Source organism: Perkinsus marinus (genome assembly GCF_000006405.1).
Source record: "Perkinsus marinus ATCC 50983 genomic scaffold scf_1104296971434, whole genome shotgun sequence".
Classification (NCBI taxonomy): Eukaryota; Perkinsozoa; order Perkinsida; family Perkinsidae; genus Perkinsus; species Perkinsus marinus.
In genome coordinates, this window is record NW_003202100.1 from 144,606 (window position 1) to 157,311 (window position 12,706).

Sequence of the window (12,706 nt, forward strand, 5' to 3'; positions counted from 1 at the left end):
GGGAGTCAGTCACTTTACCAATGTGTTGAGACATGTACTCATCGTCGTGTATACTCATCGTGCTTGCGTTGATTCTACTGCAGTAGAGAGGGAAGTTGTCGTAGCGATTTCTTTTTCATCTCTATGGTTTGCTCCGTCGCTACATTCGATGCCACGAATGTTTCCAATAGCGGTGCTTTGTCTAAGGAAGTCGACTATAGCGATGGTTCTAAGCCGGAAGTCCCAGCCCCACCACGCGCGTCGGTTGTGCTTAACATGATCCAAAATGAGGAGGGCCGGGACCAGCTGAACCAACAACAGGAGCCCCTCGTGGCATTGCTCAATCTCAAGGTCCTCAGTTTAGCTTGGCGCTGATGCTTTATATCGTGCATGTTTTCAGGCACAGAAACTTGGCCTTGGCTTGAAAATCGCCAGTAGAGGATTTTCGCAACCATCGTTCATCACTAAGGCCAAGGTCTTGACGACATGTGCTGCTCCTGTGAGTAGTGATGTAGAGAGAAATCTGCCTGACGCCGCTAAGATCGGCGAAGTTACCCCTGAAAATGCCAAGTATGCTATTGTCTGTGATACTACCTCTAGTGAGGAGGAAGTGGTAAACCCAGAGCCACCAATTAAAAAACAAAAAACTCATTCTGGAGCGCTGCTCAAGAATGCTCCTCATGACACAAGCACTCTGATGCGGAAGAAAAGAGTCTTCATACAAGGACTCTCCTATGGAGGTGATGGACAATTGCTCACAGTTGGAATTTCATGCTCTGAAGTTAGATATAAAAGATGGCTCCTCGTTGGTGATATGCTGTACTATGAATGATGTTGAAGGAGGCGAAAGTGATATGCCTTTAGTCATCGAGGGTTTTGAAAGTGTGGATAAGGCAATAGTGGTATCGGCATGCTGAAGCAATAGTCCCCATGACGAAAGAATACCCCCTCCTCCGTTTTCTGTAGGGAGTATTTTCATATAGGCGCGCAATGTAACGTTTCTGCCGATTTTCAACGGAGGGCATAGCATGGGGACTGATCCATGATTTATTATTGACCTTTTACCATAATTTCTTCAATTGATGATGACAACGAGGATATGGACCTGGCGAGGCGCTGAAGGATTTGTGGATTCTGAGAGCGCCTTGGTGAAGTTGAGCGCGGAAAGTATTAAAACTATTGTTGTCTACTTCTATTTGCTACCCATAATATCGTTACATATTTACTCAGTGTACTATGGCCACCTTATATGTGTAGGATGTGGTAAAGAGGAGCTGAAAGGTCGGTGTCATTATTTCGCACTACTACAAGTGTTCTCATGGGAAAGCAATAGTTCTTCGGTAACTAGCGACGACATTTTTTCACAGAGGTGCTCGTGAAGATTCCGTGTTGGTGGAATTGCGCGGTATTGGCAGTTCTGTGCTATCCATGGTGCTTCTTATGTGGTTGTGGTTGTCGGAATATTCGCAGTTTCGATCACGGTTCACCATGCTGCTGCAGACTTATACCACACCTCGATCAATATGAAGTGCTTTGTGTGGTAGGGGATAGTAGCACTTTTCTTATACTGTAGCACTCTTTGGGGAGATCGCTATTACAACTACCTCTTGACAGGAACGTCTGTCGTGTTTGAGTATCTCAGCCTTTTAGCGTAGTAGTTGATCGAGATGCTATTCTTCGACTTCTTCCAGAACCTCGTGGACAGCAACGCCCAGGTCACAGTGGAGATGAAGAATGACGTTCAAATAACGGGTAGTATCTTGAGGTGGAAGACAGCAGTGACAGAGGAGCTGCTCGTCAGGCACGTTGCCAGCAGTGGATCAGTATTTCAATGTTAAACTGAAGAACATCTCTATCAACAATCCGGAACAGGTATTATTTTCGTGGCGCGTGACGCTAAACTCTAGCGAATAGCATTAGAGTGAGGTGTCAATATGAGTATCCCTTGTATTAGCCGTGGTCATGAATTTCTCCAACGCGGGAATATGGGCTATCATATTAACAAGGAATCATGTGAAATGGTATCACCATGATATGAACCGTATCATAAACATATTGGGTCTTATGTATCCGTAGAAATCTCGGCCCTTCCCCTCAGTACCCTCATCTCCTCTCTCTACGTAATTGTTTTATCCGAGGCAGCGTTGTACGTTATGTCCACTTACCCGATATGTACACACAGGTGAGCGCGGCCGCAGGTCCATGATGATGATGATGCTGTTGTTTATGCTTATAGAGCTTAACTGATCAATGCCGGAAAGAGCTCGCAGCACAAAGCGGTGTCAATAGGATAGAGCCTGCCAAGTAACCGTTGAGCGCGAATACAATTTACCGACTCCCCGCTCTGTTGAGTTATCATCACACGATGAAGAACTCCGTACCATCGTAGTCGTTGTGGTACTTTGTTTGTACACGTATGGCTCGGTTTGGCGTGGATGCGTTGTGGGATGCTGACATGTCCTCATCTTCGGATGGAGAAGAGGAGGAGACGGACGACAGCCCTTTCCACGAGACTAAGACCATGGCTACGGGAGAATGGGATAAACTATTGAAGGGCACGGTAGTAAGAGAGGGCGATGAATGCCTGTTAGTGGGGGAGGTATTCGACGTAGTAGAAGCACGTGCGTAATAGGCTGGACGATATGCATGTACTCAACTGTGTGTCTTGGTGACCATGTGGGAATTCTGAGGAAATTTTCGAGAGTTTTTGTTGGTGTTTGTATACGTCTGCCCTAAGTCGTATGTGACTGTTCATAATATAGCGAGGAAACTCCTGAGTTGGGCTGAGGAAACCAAACATATATTCCAACACTGCTAGGTATTGGATCCCTCTACTATTACTTCAACGGATGGCATTGACGAGGACATGCTCTTTGAAGTGGGTGGGGAGGCTTCTGGAGAAGAAGAGGAGGAAGAGAAGCCGTCTAAGACTAAGGCGTCCGGGTTCGTGTACTGCATCTATCGCGGGCGTTACTTTATCGTGCAGATCTCCTGTTGTGGAAGAGGTCTTCAGTGGAGGGGGCCGAGCCCAGCCAGGAGCATTCACTGCATATAAGCCTACTTACTACGATATGGTCTCTGATGAGGTAGCTACTACCACTACTGGATCCTCCCTGCTTGGTCAATGGCCAAAACTCCGACATGTAGTACGATCGGTCCTCGGGGGCTAGCAGTGCTTCTCTCGGTCAGCCGTATCTACAGCAGCACCTCTCTTTCCGTCCTAGCTTTGGTGTAGATGCTCGAATGGCAATGCCAGTGGAGTCCACTCTTAACAGACATCGGATAAAGGTAGGCTCTGAGGACTCCATCGCGATCGATCCTGTACGGTAGGTCCTCCCATCAGTGCTGCCTCCTTCTCCAGAGACCGTCCCTGCCCCCTTTGTTGAACAGTGTTTCTCGGCGTTCACCTCAGTCGAAGGTAACACATCCATTACACTAGAGTGTTGTTGGTAGTAGTAGTCTTACTGTTAGGATCTACTGTGGCTTTGGAACTGTACGATCTCTATCGCTCATATGAAGGCTCCCCGAATGTGCAACGGAGGAAGAGTATCTTTTCTCTACTCTCTGGCATGCTGGAAGGTATTCTTCGTCTTAACCCATCATTCGGCGGCGATCGTATAGTAACCAACAGGCTTGATGAGAATCTGTTCTCATCTGTGTCCAGCCCAGCCTGAAAATTATAGATATTTTCTGGAGTCTTTGTAGAGGATGGAATATTATTTTCTCCCTATATGGAACGGTCATGGAGCTCCCATTGCCTCGTTGTTGATCAGATGATGCTACTGAGGGGGATGACGATCTACGTCCCTGGTTGTCGGAGATCAACCTACCCATCCCTTCTGGGTCCGATCCTCTAGAGCGAGCTTTCCATCAGCTCTTGGCTACTAAAGTAAGTCTCACTCCACAGGTTAGCTCATACCCCGGGATCTGTGCTCAGGTGGCAGAGGCGTCCAGATCCTTGCAGGCAGCGGGATACCCCCGACTGGCTCGTATCGCTGCCATCCTAGGCTTCGATTCGGCAGACTGGGAGAGTGCACGAAGTAGTAGCAGTAGTGGTAGTAGTAGTAGTAGTAGTAGTAGTAGTAGTAGTAGCAGTAGTGGTAGTAGTAGTAGTAGTAGTAGTAGTAGTAGTAGTAGTAGTAGTAGTAGTAGTAGTAGTAGTAGTAGTAGTAGTAGTAGTAGTAGTAGCAGTAGTGGTAGTAGTAGTAGTAGTAGTAGTAGTAGTAGTAGTAGTAGTAGTAGTAGTAGTAGCGTGATTTCGATTGTAACGTGACGGGTGTCGTAGGTGAAGGGACGGTATCCCTTCTCAAGCAGCAGTTGGCCCAGTGGAAGTTGGACAGCCCTGGGGAGTTCATCAAAGGGAACACTGTCACTGCGGTGTACCGACTCCTTGCAGGTTGGTACCTTTACAGAGTGATCTCTGCTTTAGAAGTTCTGTCAGGTGAGGTTCATTCGGAAGAGGTCCTCAGCCGTTGCCCAACCTGGACCGCTAAGCTCGCTGCATACTACTGTTATGGCACTAAGGCTGACGGGAAGCGATAGTAAGTTGTCGTCAACTGCTGTAGTCACATTATTGCTGTTCATCATGTTCCTCTCAGCTCACTCGTGGAGAGTATCAAAGCTGTGGGCCAGGGCTCCGGTATAGAGTGGGAGCTCTTGAGAGTTCGAGCAGGGATCGCCACCCCCGATAGGTACCCACTGGGGGCCGTCGTATCTGCCATGTCGTTCTTCCTCCTCAGCTTAGCCGAGTCACTACTTTGTTGCTCAACAGCTGAGCCATTCACCGCCTTCTTATCGTACCTCACCTATACGACAATCGATGCAGGTCGGCCTTCCATTCGCATCAGCTTTCGTACACCATCATCATCATGAGCATTCTAGATGCAACCTTGGAGTCCCTGCCGGCAGCTCGGTTGGCATCTGTAACGGCTCAGTGGCTGGAAAGTGTTGGTCTCTGGCAGTGGGCAGCTTTGGTGAGCTCATTGATGCTGCTGGCCCTCTTCCTCCCCGAATCGCCTCTGTCTTTGTAGGTGTACTGCGAGTACCTCCTGGTGCCCTCATCGAGTGTCCAGCTGTTGGTGACTGATCTGCTCTACCGTAATATGCCACGACCGTCGGACTCTTTTCGCCGCATTGTCCTGAGCCAGCCCGTAGATGACCAAGGCACTCCAGTGTAGGTCTATTCCTCGTCATCATCATCATCATCAATCCAGGCTAGGATCCTACGTGTAGGTTCTGTTCGAGAGAAGCATTGCTTCCTCAGCCGGTGGTGGCAGCTCTCAGTGCCCTTATGGGAGAGGATGACCTCAACGCCTTGTTATGGTCGGCTGCGGCTCCGAGATTTGAACTACACACAAGAGACTCCCGTATAACTGTAGCCATACTCGGTAATTGCTGATGGTCTGTGCTCAGGTCTGGCCGGAGCAGTTTGCTACATGAATGCTGGCGATTGGCGAGAAGCCGCTCGAGTGATGGACCGTGAGGTGAGAGGCCCTTCTACAGCTACTGCTACCATACTCCTGCCTTGTCAGTTATTGACTGCTCTCGAGGACGTCATCCTCGGAGGAGACTCTCCGAATAGTCGGATGAGTGGTATGGTATCGCGGCTGGCGTTCCTGGCCAGTGGTAGTACCAACAGCAGTAGTGCCGATCCTATGAAGGATTGGATACACTTTGCCAACGCTGTACTCTGGAGGCTTCTGAATACTCCTCGGAAAGGGGTGTCATCCCTAGGTACTGCAAGATGATGATGTACTCACATCTACCTTCATCGCCAAATGCAAGGCCTGTAACCATCTAGGAATAGAGAAAGACGCACTCCTCCGAGAGGCGTATGTGCCCGCAACAGGCTGACCGACTTCGTCATTATTGCCTTCAGGTCCTCTAAGAACTCCAGTTCCTAGCAACGTGTATCTGTTTCAACGTCAGGCAGCTTGTGTAGTGGAGTTCTTCAATTTGTCGTCGGGGCAGGGTTGTAGGCAGTAGGTTTGTGTATATGCCACTCTGCTGCTTGCGAGCAGCTCCTGCCTTGAGAGCATTGCCCTTTGCCCGTCCTCGACAGCTGTGCCGTCTTTTTTGCTCAATACCATCAACGACCCCTGGAAATGCCAAGTGTGACTTCTGCTACTCTTGCAGCAACGACGACCCTTTTAGAACGGTTGTGGACGGCGAAGGCACGGGCCATGCGGAGCTGCTACAGCGGTTTACCCCGCGGCCCTTCAACCCACGCTTCGCCTACACCAGCCGGCCCTTCTTCCCTATCTGTGCTAAGAACATGAGGAACGGTCATGGCCGACAGGTGAGCCGCTTGTGCTGATGCCCTATGGTGATGATGATGGTACTGAGTGGAGGTCCAAAAGAAAAAGAAGAAACGTGTTAGAGGACGAGGGAAAAGTCAACGCGGTATCAAATTGCAACACGATCGAGGAATGGACGTGGTAAGGATGGCGAACGACACCTGTTATCATTCGCACATGGAATAACCTTCTAGGACCCCGAAACTTGGGATGGCGGGAATCGGGCATATTACACTAAGTGAGGTTCAGTTGGTAGCATGCTTGTTCACTATAAGGTAGGTTCCCCAAATGGCCTGGAGCTAAACGGGAGATGTCCAGCAAGTACCAGCAGCTTGAGACACTAAGTCTAGCTAGATTAAGGTTGAAGTGGCGCTGCGGAGCTTGTCTCTATCCCGCTAGTTTTCAGGAAGTTCATCGAGTACGGTCGGCTAGACACGAGGTATCCAATCACTCAGCGGCACCTTTTCGAGAGCAGATGCGTCAAACGTGTTCGGAATGGCGTTCGGCTTTTCAACTACAACGATTATCCCTTCCCGTAGTGCCTCATCTTTGTCATCGAGGACCGATGCGGCCTTCCATAGGTATAAAGTCGATATCGAGGTTGCTAGTGTGGACCAGTCGTCTATAGACATGATCAAGCGAGTTGGTGGCAGCGTCACTGTGGTGTAGGTAGCTTAGCCCGTGACGGTTCGTTTCAGTTGCCTGCAGGTATATGGAACGAGTGGCGCTACGCGCTCACATCAAACCGTGGAAATTCGAGGTCCTCCCCAAGACGGCTAGACCTAACTTGGCAATGGTTCATTACATGGAGAAGATGAGGGCAAGAGGGGCGAAAGTTCGGTGAGATGTGTGGCAACAGGTTGAGCTGATGACAGCGCAGATACATCAAGCCGTTGTGGCTGTTGGATGAGGAACAGCGTGTTCGCGCACAACTTCGTGAGGAGATGGCAGAAGAAGACATCGCCAAGGAGACAATCCCAGAGCTAAACTCATGAGTATATGTTGTTGTGTGAGTGATGTTTCTGAGATGTCGCAGATCTGTGTATAAATGTTACTAAATGGCGAGTTAATTTTCACATGATCATGTTAGAACACAGCCAGGCCAATTTGTACTATTGAATTTCGTTTGTAGAGTCGGTTTGGCACTCTGAATGGTAATCACTCAACAATCTTATGAAGCGATGGCCGCCAACAGCAACATTGATAGGGTTGAAATTTTGAACGACCGCGATTGTACTATACCATGCGAAGGCAGAGCCTGTGATGAGAAGGTCCACAATTCCTGACCAATACGAAGTGCCGGAATATATGTTCGCCCTCCTCAGCTGATCTCAAGAGTTTCCTCACAAATTATAGGAATAAGGGTAGAAGTGTACAGAAATTAACAAGAATTCCCCGAAAGTTCCTCAGAATTTTCATATTGTCACCAACACATGTAGTTGACTATGTGCATATTTTCCTACACTGCAAATACGTATCACTACAGTGCAACTCGGTCCAATATTAACATCTCCCTCATAACTTACGAACTCACCTTACACTGTACAAAACGGATCCCACCCGTGATGTGAAATACACTAGTGCAAAACATATTCATTTGACGGAAAACAGTTGTATTATCGATCGCGGAGATGTATACGTCCTACAATTCACATGGAGTATTACGCCACTTCACGTTAAACGGGTGAAACTCCACTGTACGCAACAAGATATGGAATATTGACGAGCGACTGGCAGAACTATCACTAAAAATCAATTAATCATAGTGAGAGGCCCAGCAATGACGCGCTATGCTGATTGTTGAAGTAGATAACCGATTCTCGCACCTGCAACAACGACGATGCATGGCCAATACCGGCCTGTCTCGAATAGCGAATAGCTTCCTACCGCACAGAAGTGGATTATGGCTGCTACCAGGACAAAGAGATGCCATACACAGTGAAGGATGGGGACGCACTGGAACGGATAACAGTGATGATGGGGAGGGGTGGGATGACGCCTTACTTTGATATTGTCCAGGATGTAGAATGGCAGGCCTGCCATGTAGGTGACACCACCGCCAGTGATAAGATATCTAATGTGCACCTAGGGAAAGAACCTCTCCTGCTACAGCGAATGGGACCACACAATAGAAGAGTTGGGCAGTGGCCACTTACAGGAGTCGCGGTGAAGAAGGTGTCGTAAACCGCTAGGGCCATCCATCCCATGAGAACATACAAGAACAGCTGAAGAGATCCTCATAATGCGCAGTGGACGATTATGATCAACTTACCTCGCCGTAGACATACAAGGGGGCGTGACGGATCTTGGGGAAGTGGACGGCTATGATGTGAGCTGTGATACCAACTCCAGCGAGGGCCCACTCAGCTGTCATCACCCAGCTGCCCTGTCACACGATAGCTATGCTACACACACAGCCACTTGTCAACTTACATTGGGATCGTCACCGAATAACAGAACGCAGAAAGGAGTATAACTCCCCGCGATAAGGACGAATATAGAACTATGGTCAAGCACTTGAAAGATCCTTGAGGTCAGGTCTAGCATGAAGAATGCATGGAACAGAGTTGAGACGGCGAACAGGAGCTGACAGAAGGGACCATTGAGGATTATACAGCAAGGCAAAGGAGAACTCACAGAGCAGCTCATCATATAAGCCACAACCGCGATCTTGCAGCGGTAGGGATCATCAGCAGTGAGGACCATAAGGTCGATCAAACCGGGGACGACCAGAACCCTGAAATTGGTATGATCTACTGCTAGGACCGAGAAAGGAGGCAATCCTACATCCCAAACCCGTGAGTGAGAGCGTTCCATATCTCTTCCACTACGAAGTTACCATCAAAGTTCACACGACAATGACAACAAGAATGTGGGGAGAAAGCTGAGGAGGAGACCGCCAATGAGCTTTCAATCAATAACAACAACGCCACCTTACGCTGGAGTTCTCGCTTCTCCTCTCCAGATTTGGACATAGACTCCTGCTGCTCCGCGTTCATCTCCATCCCATCGGTCTATCCCAAAGACCACTACCCCTCAGTGACATCCTTCACAGTGTACTTACTAACGCCTTGTTCCGACTCTCTACAGCGGCGATAATTCTGCGTATGTTCATATAACCAATACTGAAAGGCCACTATGAGCTCACGAATTCCAAAGCAGGAGCAGTACGCATTGAAACTAATATCTAGATAGCGCAAAGTCTTCGGCCCTTCCTCGACTATACGCAGGACTGACTCCTGACCATTTTCATATCTAACGATAACTCGTACAAGACGCTATCTAACATAAGCATCATCACCCTAGGTAGTTGTGGGAGAGTATGAGGTCCTTTAAGACTTTCAACTGCACTACTCCCTCGGCAAGCTGCCTAGCCCCGTGGCCATCAATGCCTATCAGTCAACAATCACGCACATCGAAGAATATCTTTATCGGTACCTAGCCTCTGAAGATCGAGTTTCTTCAGGGAGCTGGCAAGACTAGGACATGGAATCTGTAGAGCACGGCCGATCCAATTGCCTTCTCCTCTCCACCCACGACTAAGAGAAAACTCACTACTTAGAATCAGATCGATGAGTACCCCACTCACCTAAGATGAGTGCCAATATAAAGGCCTTGGACGAAAGGCGCCTCGCCAACGGTCTGCAGAACTGGCATCAGGCTGGAGTCCAGCGGGGACCTCAAGCTCATCACCACTTGTGGCCAACGTGTCACCAAGGTCGTCACAAAAGCAGGATCAACCTTGGGGGGAGTCCAGGAGGAAGATAGCATCTTTGAAAGGTCCCTACCTTTGATCCATAGGCGTCACACAAGCCTGTGTAGAAATCCAACAGGCATTTTGAACAATGCGAGCCGACGGTGCACTCAGGGCACCTCATGAGGACCGGTATGGCACCGTTTCGAATTCCATCTGACCAAAAACGCCCCGCTCCACCGCTACAACCACACCCTCCTCGTACAGCCGCTATCAGCAGAGCTCTTACCGCCTTCATCGCGACTGCATAGCATATCACCCGAGGACATAGAGAATAAAAGGGGCTAGAGTTAGTGACTGACGATAAGACTGAGTCATGAGGCGATGCCCAGTGGGGCTAGGATTATACCCAATGTATTGTGCAACCTGTCTCCTCCGACTAAGAACGCAAATCACGGAGATTAACAACATTAGCAAAGGACATTGTCACTACGACCATGGGCCAACATCAATGTAGACTGGTAGAGCCCAAGAAGGCTATCAGCCAGCAGCCACCGAGCCTTCGTAATCGTTGCTCTTGGCGCCCTCAGAAGGAGTCCTCGAAGAGCTCGGCGGAGTATATTCAACGACTTTCTCCACATACTTCTTCACGACCTACCACCATCACTAACTCGATCAACCAAGACAGACTGCCAAGACACACCTGAGGTACTTTAACCTCCTTCACGACTTCAACGTACTTCTTAACAGGGACGTCCACGTACTTGTCAACATACTCTATCTGAAGGCCAACTCAATATCCTTGCCACCGCGAGCTCTGTCACCCACCTGTGGCACTTCAACGAACTTCTGCACAGTCTTCAGCACAGGCTTACTAACCATTTTCTGCGGTACTGGAATGTCAATTACCTTATGAACCACCTTGGTCACCGGCACCTCCACTTCTCTATCGATGTACTCCATCTGACAGCCATACCACACCATACCCAACACCTACCAGAGTGCTCCCACTACCTTAGTGTTGGCCGATTCCTGTTGGACTATGATATCGGGCGGAGGATACGGCGGAGGCGCGCACTGCAAAGAAAATCGCCTATCTCACAGCCCTGCCAATCTAACGCCTTACTGGAGGAGGAGGGGGAGGAGGAGGGGGGATGGACGGCGGTCGCCTTCCAGAAGGAAACTGAGCCAATCTCAACTCCCTATCACAAGACCCTCTACAGAGCCTTACCGAGTGGGGGTGGACCGGTGGGTTTACAGACTTGCCATTCCTCGGTCGTGGACGATACACCATTGGGGCACCACACATGGGAGGGGGCGGCGGTGGGGGACCCTCGGGACAGGGAGGGTGTCTTATCATTCGTAGTAATAACAGTTACTACAATCAAGGCACTACTACATCCCTCGAGATCAACTAGAACAACACCACTACTACTCAGCCTCCTCAGCGAATGCTACTATTCACATAGTGAGCAGGGTAGAAACGACCGTGACGGAGAAGGGGCACAGGAGCAAGTTGTCTCCCTCAACGATAGGGGCTCGAGATAACGAACCATACGAATGAACGACCTTCACCAAATATTCGGCCGGCCTCTAGACCCTCCCCCTCTGTCCTGTGGAAGCCATCTCAGACTGCATGGTCATGATCGATAAATACTATAGTAAATACTGGCTGGCAAAGTATCAACCATCCCATCGCCATTAGGAGGAACACAATCACTCCAACACTAACGAAACTACTGTTAGATCGCCTCCTTTCAATGGTAACTGGGAATGGTCAGTACTCATCGACTCAAGAAATTGCCAATTTGGTCCCGAACACTCGACAGAGCCGACTTGAATGACGCCTCCTGGGTCACTCCAGAGTAACCTACCAAACTCAACACTGGCATCCTCATAGTGCCCATCATGACCATCCCCACCTCGCAAGCTCCTTGAAGTCGTGGCCGAACGATGGTCATCACTCGCAGTAGTCGACGATTCCTCACTCTGCATCTTGATCCTGGATGTAATCACGCCAGAATCGGTCTCCAGTATAACCCTGAGGATATACCAAATCCATCAGCAGGGCCCATCACGTGCTACTCACCCTTTCTCCACCGCCTCATCTATCATGAGGAAAACCAAGTCCAGTTTCTCGATCACTTTCTTACGGCACACGTTATTACTAACAAGGAGCAGCTACCCTACTACGACCAACAGGACCAACGACCATCCTACTGTGTTATGTTGCACAAGACTTGATACAGGCTAGTGATGAAGTCCAACATCATGATATCATTCTCGCTCTCCCGTGCAAGCACCTGTGTACCTCATCCCGAGCCCTTATGATCCAAAGCCTTACCGCAAGCATAACGTCATTCGATTGCCGCACCAGGACCACGTATTCGTCAACCAATGCTACTTCGACTAAAGCGACAAGCCGAATACAGCTACTCATCAACCCTCTCCCATACCATCATTCCTGTTATTAAGTCTAGCCGTCTTGGACATGAGGTCTTTCTCGAATTTCTTCTCACTCGCTAGGTCGGTGAACTTACCCTCATCATAGTACCTACACCACTGTGCGACCACCGCTGCAGACCGACCCGACGTACTTAGCGGCGAGGCGCTTCCCCTCCTCATCCAAAAGGAGGACACCAGCAACACAGCGGATGGATGCCATGATAGAAGACTCAGCAGAAAAATTTGGTCCTGGCGACCTCACCATGCTTCGCCGAAATGCGCCGTCTACTTC

At 49.3% G+C, this 12,706-nt stretch overlaps 6 protein-coding genes across 6 annotated transcripts; 3 read left to right on the forward strand and 3 right to left on the reverse strand.

Moving 5' to 3' along the window:
• Nucleotides 1–116: 116 nt before the first annotated feature.
• On the forward strand, nt 117–1,556 carry Pmar_PMAR010910 (hypothetical protein). The gene is made up of 3 exons (XM_002766884.1): nt 117–330; nt 380–719; nt 766–1,556. The coding sequence occupies exons 1-3, from the start codon at nt 124–126 to the stop codon at nt 894–896; spliced, it is 678 nt and encodes a 225-aa protein (XP_002766930.1). The 5' UTR covers nt 117–123; the 3' UTR covers nt 897–1,556.
• A 90-nt stretch (nt 1,557–1,646) lies between these two features.
• Pmar_PMAR010911 (U6 snRNP protein Lsm2, putative) lies at nt 1,647–2,287 on the forward strand (the record flags this gene model as incomplete). Its single annotated transcript, XM_002766885.1, has 4 exons — nt 1,647–1,731; nt 1,781–1,851; nt 2,078–2,161; nt 2,216–2,287. 4 exons carry the CDS (start codon nt 1,647–1,649, stop codon nt 2,285–2,287), a joined length of 312 nt encoding a protein of 103 aa, XP_002766931.1.
• A 108-nt stretch (nt 2,288–2,395) lies between these two features.
• Nucleotides 2,396–7,270, forward strand: Pmar_PMAR010912 (conserved hypothetical protein; the record flags this gene model as incomplete). Its single annotated transcript, XM_002766886.1, has 26 exons — nt 2,396–2,539; nt 2,798–2,922; nt 2,966–3,122; nt 3,169–3,267; nt 3,310–3,397; nt 3,451–3,558; nt 3,753–3,868; nt 3,917–4,019; nt 4,265–4,375; nt 4,421–4,520; nt 4,578–4,670; nt 4,719–4,804; nt 4,861–4,952; nt 5,010–5,152; nt 5,212–5,345; nt 5,392–5,462; nt 5,511–5,663; nt 5,713–5,810; nt 6,133–6,277; nt 6,330–6,416; nt 6,470–6,513; nt 6,555–6,635; nt 6,682–6,810; nt 6,857–6,940; nt 6,984–7,115; nt 7,156–7,270. 26 exons carry the CDS (start codon nt 2,396–2,398, stop codon nt 7,268–7,270), a joined length of 2,838 nt encoding a protein of 945 aa, XP_002766932.1.
• Nucleotides 7,271–8,029: 759 nt separating this feature from the next.
• On the reverse strand, nt 8,030–10,298 carry Pmar_PMAR010913 (hemolysin iii, putative; the record flags this gene model as incomplete). Its single annotated transcript, XM_002766887.1, has 16 exons — nt 8,030–8,101; nt 8,163–8,231; nt 8,280–8,360; nt 8,432–8,500; nt 8,548–8,661; nt 8,709–8,861; nt 8,913–9,012; nt 9,063–9,159; nt 9,214–9,289; nt 9,340–9,400; nt 9,447–9,530; nt 9,577–9,667; nt 9,714–9,814; nt 9,865–10,016; nt 10,064–10,185; nt 10,259–10,298. 16 exons carry the CDS (start codon nt 10,296–10,298, stop codon nt 8,036–8,038), a joined length of 1,476 nt encoding a protein of 491 aa, XP_002766933.1. The 3' UTR covers nt 8,030–8,035.
• A 211-nt stretch (nt 10,299–10,509) lies between these two features.
• Nucleotides 10,510–11,278, reverse strand: Pmar_PMAR010914 (conserved hypothetical protein; the record flags this gene model as incomplete). The annotated part of the gene is made up of 5 exons (XM_002766888.1): nt 10,510–10,623; nt 10,673–10,750; nt 10,798–10,932; nt 10,984–11,046; nt 11,201–11,278. The coding sequence occupies 5 exons, from the start codon at nt 11,276–11,278 to the stop codon at nt 10,510–10,512; spliced, it is 468 nt and encodes a 155-aa protein (XP_002766934.1).
• A 421-nt stretch (nt 11,279–11,699) lies between these two features.
• Nucleotides 11,700–12,651, reverse strand: Pmar_PMAR010915 (zeta-coat protein, putative). The gene is made up of 7 exons (XM_002766889.1): nt 12,567–12,651; nt 12,426–12,523; nt 12,314–12,378; nt 12,190–12,272; nt 12,059–12,136; nt 11,892–12,010; nt 11,700–11,839 (listed from the first exon to the last, which is right to left on the reverse strand). The coding sequence occupies exons 1-7, from the start codon at nt 12,632–12,634 to the stop codon at nt 11,754–11,756; spliced, it is 597 nt and encodes a 198-aa protein (XP_002766935.1). The 5' UTR covers nt 12,635–12,651; the 3' UTR covers nt 11,700–11,753.
• Nucleotides 12,652–12,706: the final 55 nt, after the last annotated feature.

What these genes read in the sequence shown, in the direction of transcription:
- Pmar_PMAR010910 (XM_002766884.1), top strand. Translation starts at nt 124, where the DNA reads ATGGTTTGCTCCGTCGCTACATTCGATGCCACGAATGTTTCCAATAGC. An exon ending in TGGCATTGCTCAATCTCAAG is followed by an intron (nt 331 to 379) that starts GTCCTCAGTTTA and finishes GCATGTTTTCAG; the next exon opens with GCACAGAAACTTGGCCTTGG. An exon ending in ACAAGGACTCTCCTATGGAG is followed by an intron (nt 720 to 765) that starts GTGATGGACAAT and finishes CTCTGAAGTTAG; the next exon opens with ATATAAAAGATGGCTCCTCG.
- Pmar_PMAR010915 (XM_002766889.1), bottom strand. Translation starts at nt 12,634, where the DNA reads ATGGCATCCATCCGCTGTGTTGCTGGTGTCCTCCTTTTGGATGAGGAG. An exon ending in ACTTAATAACAGGAATGATG is followed by an intron (nt 12,379 to 12,425) that starts GTATGGGAGAGG and finishes TTGTCGCTTTAG; the next exon opens with TCGAAGTAGCATTGGTTGAC. An exon ending in GATGAGGCGGTGGAGAAAGG is followed by an intron (nt 12,011 to 12,058) that starts GTGAGTAGCACG and finishes GTATATCCTCAG; the next exon opens with GGTTATACTGGAGACCGATT.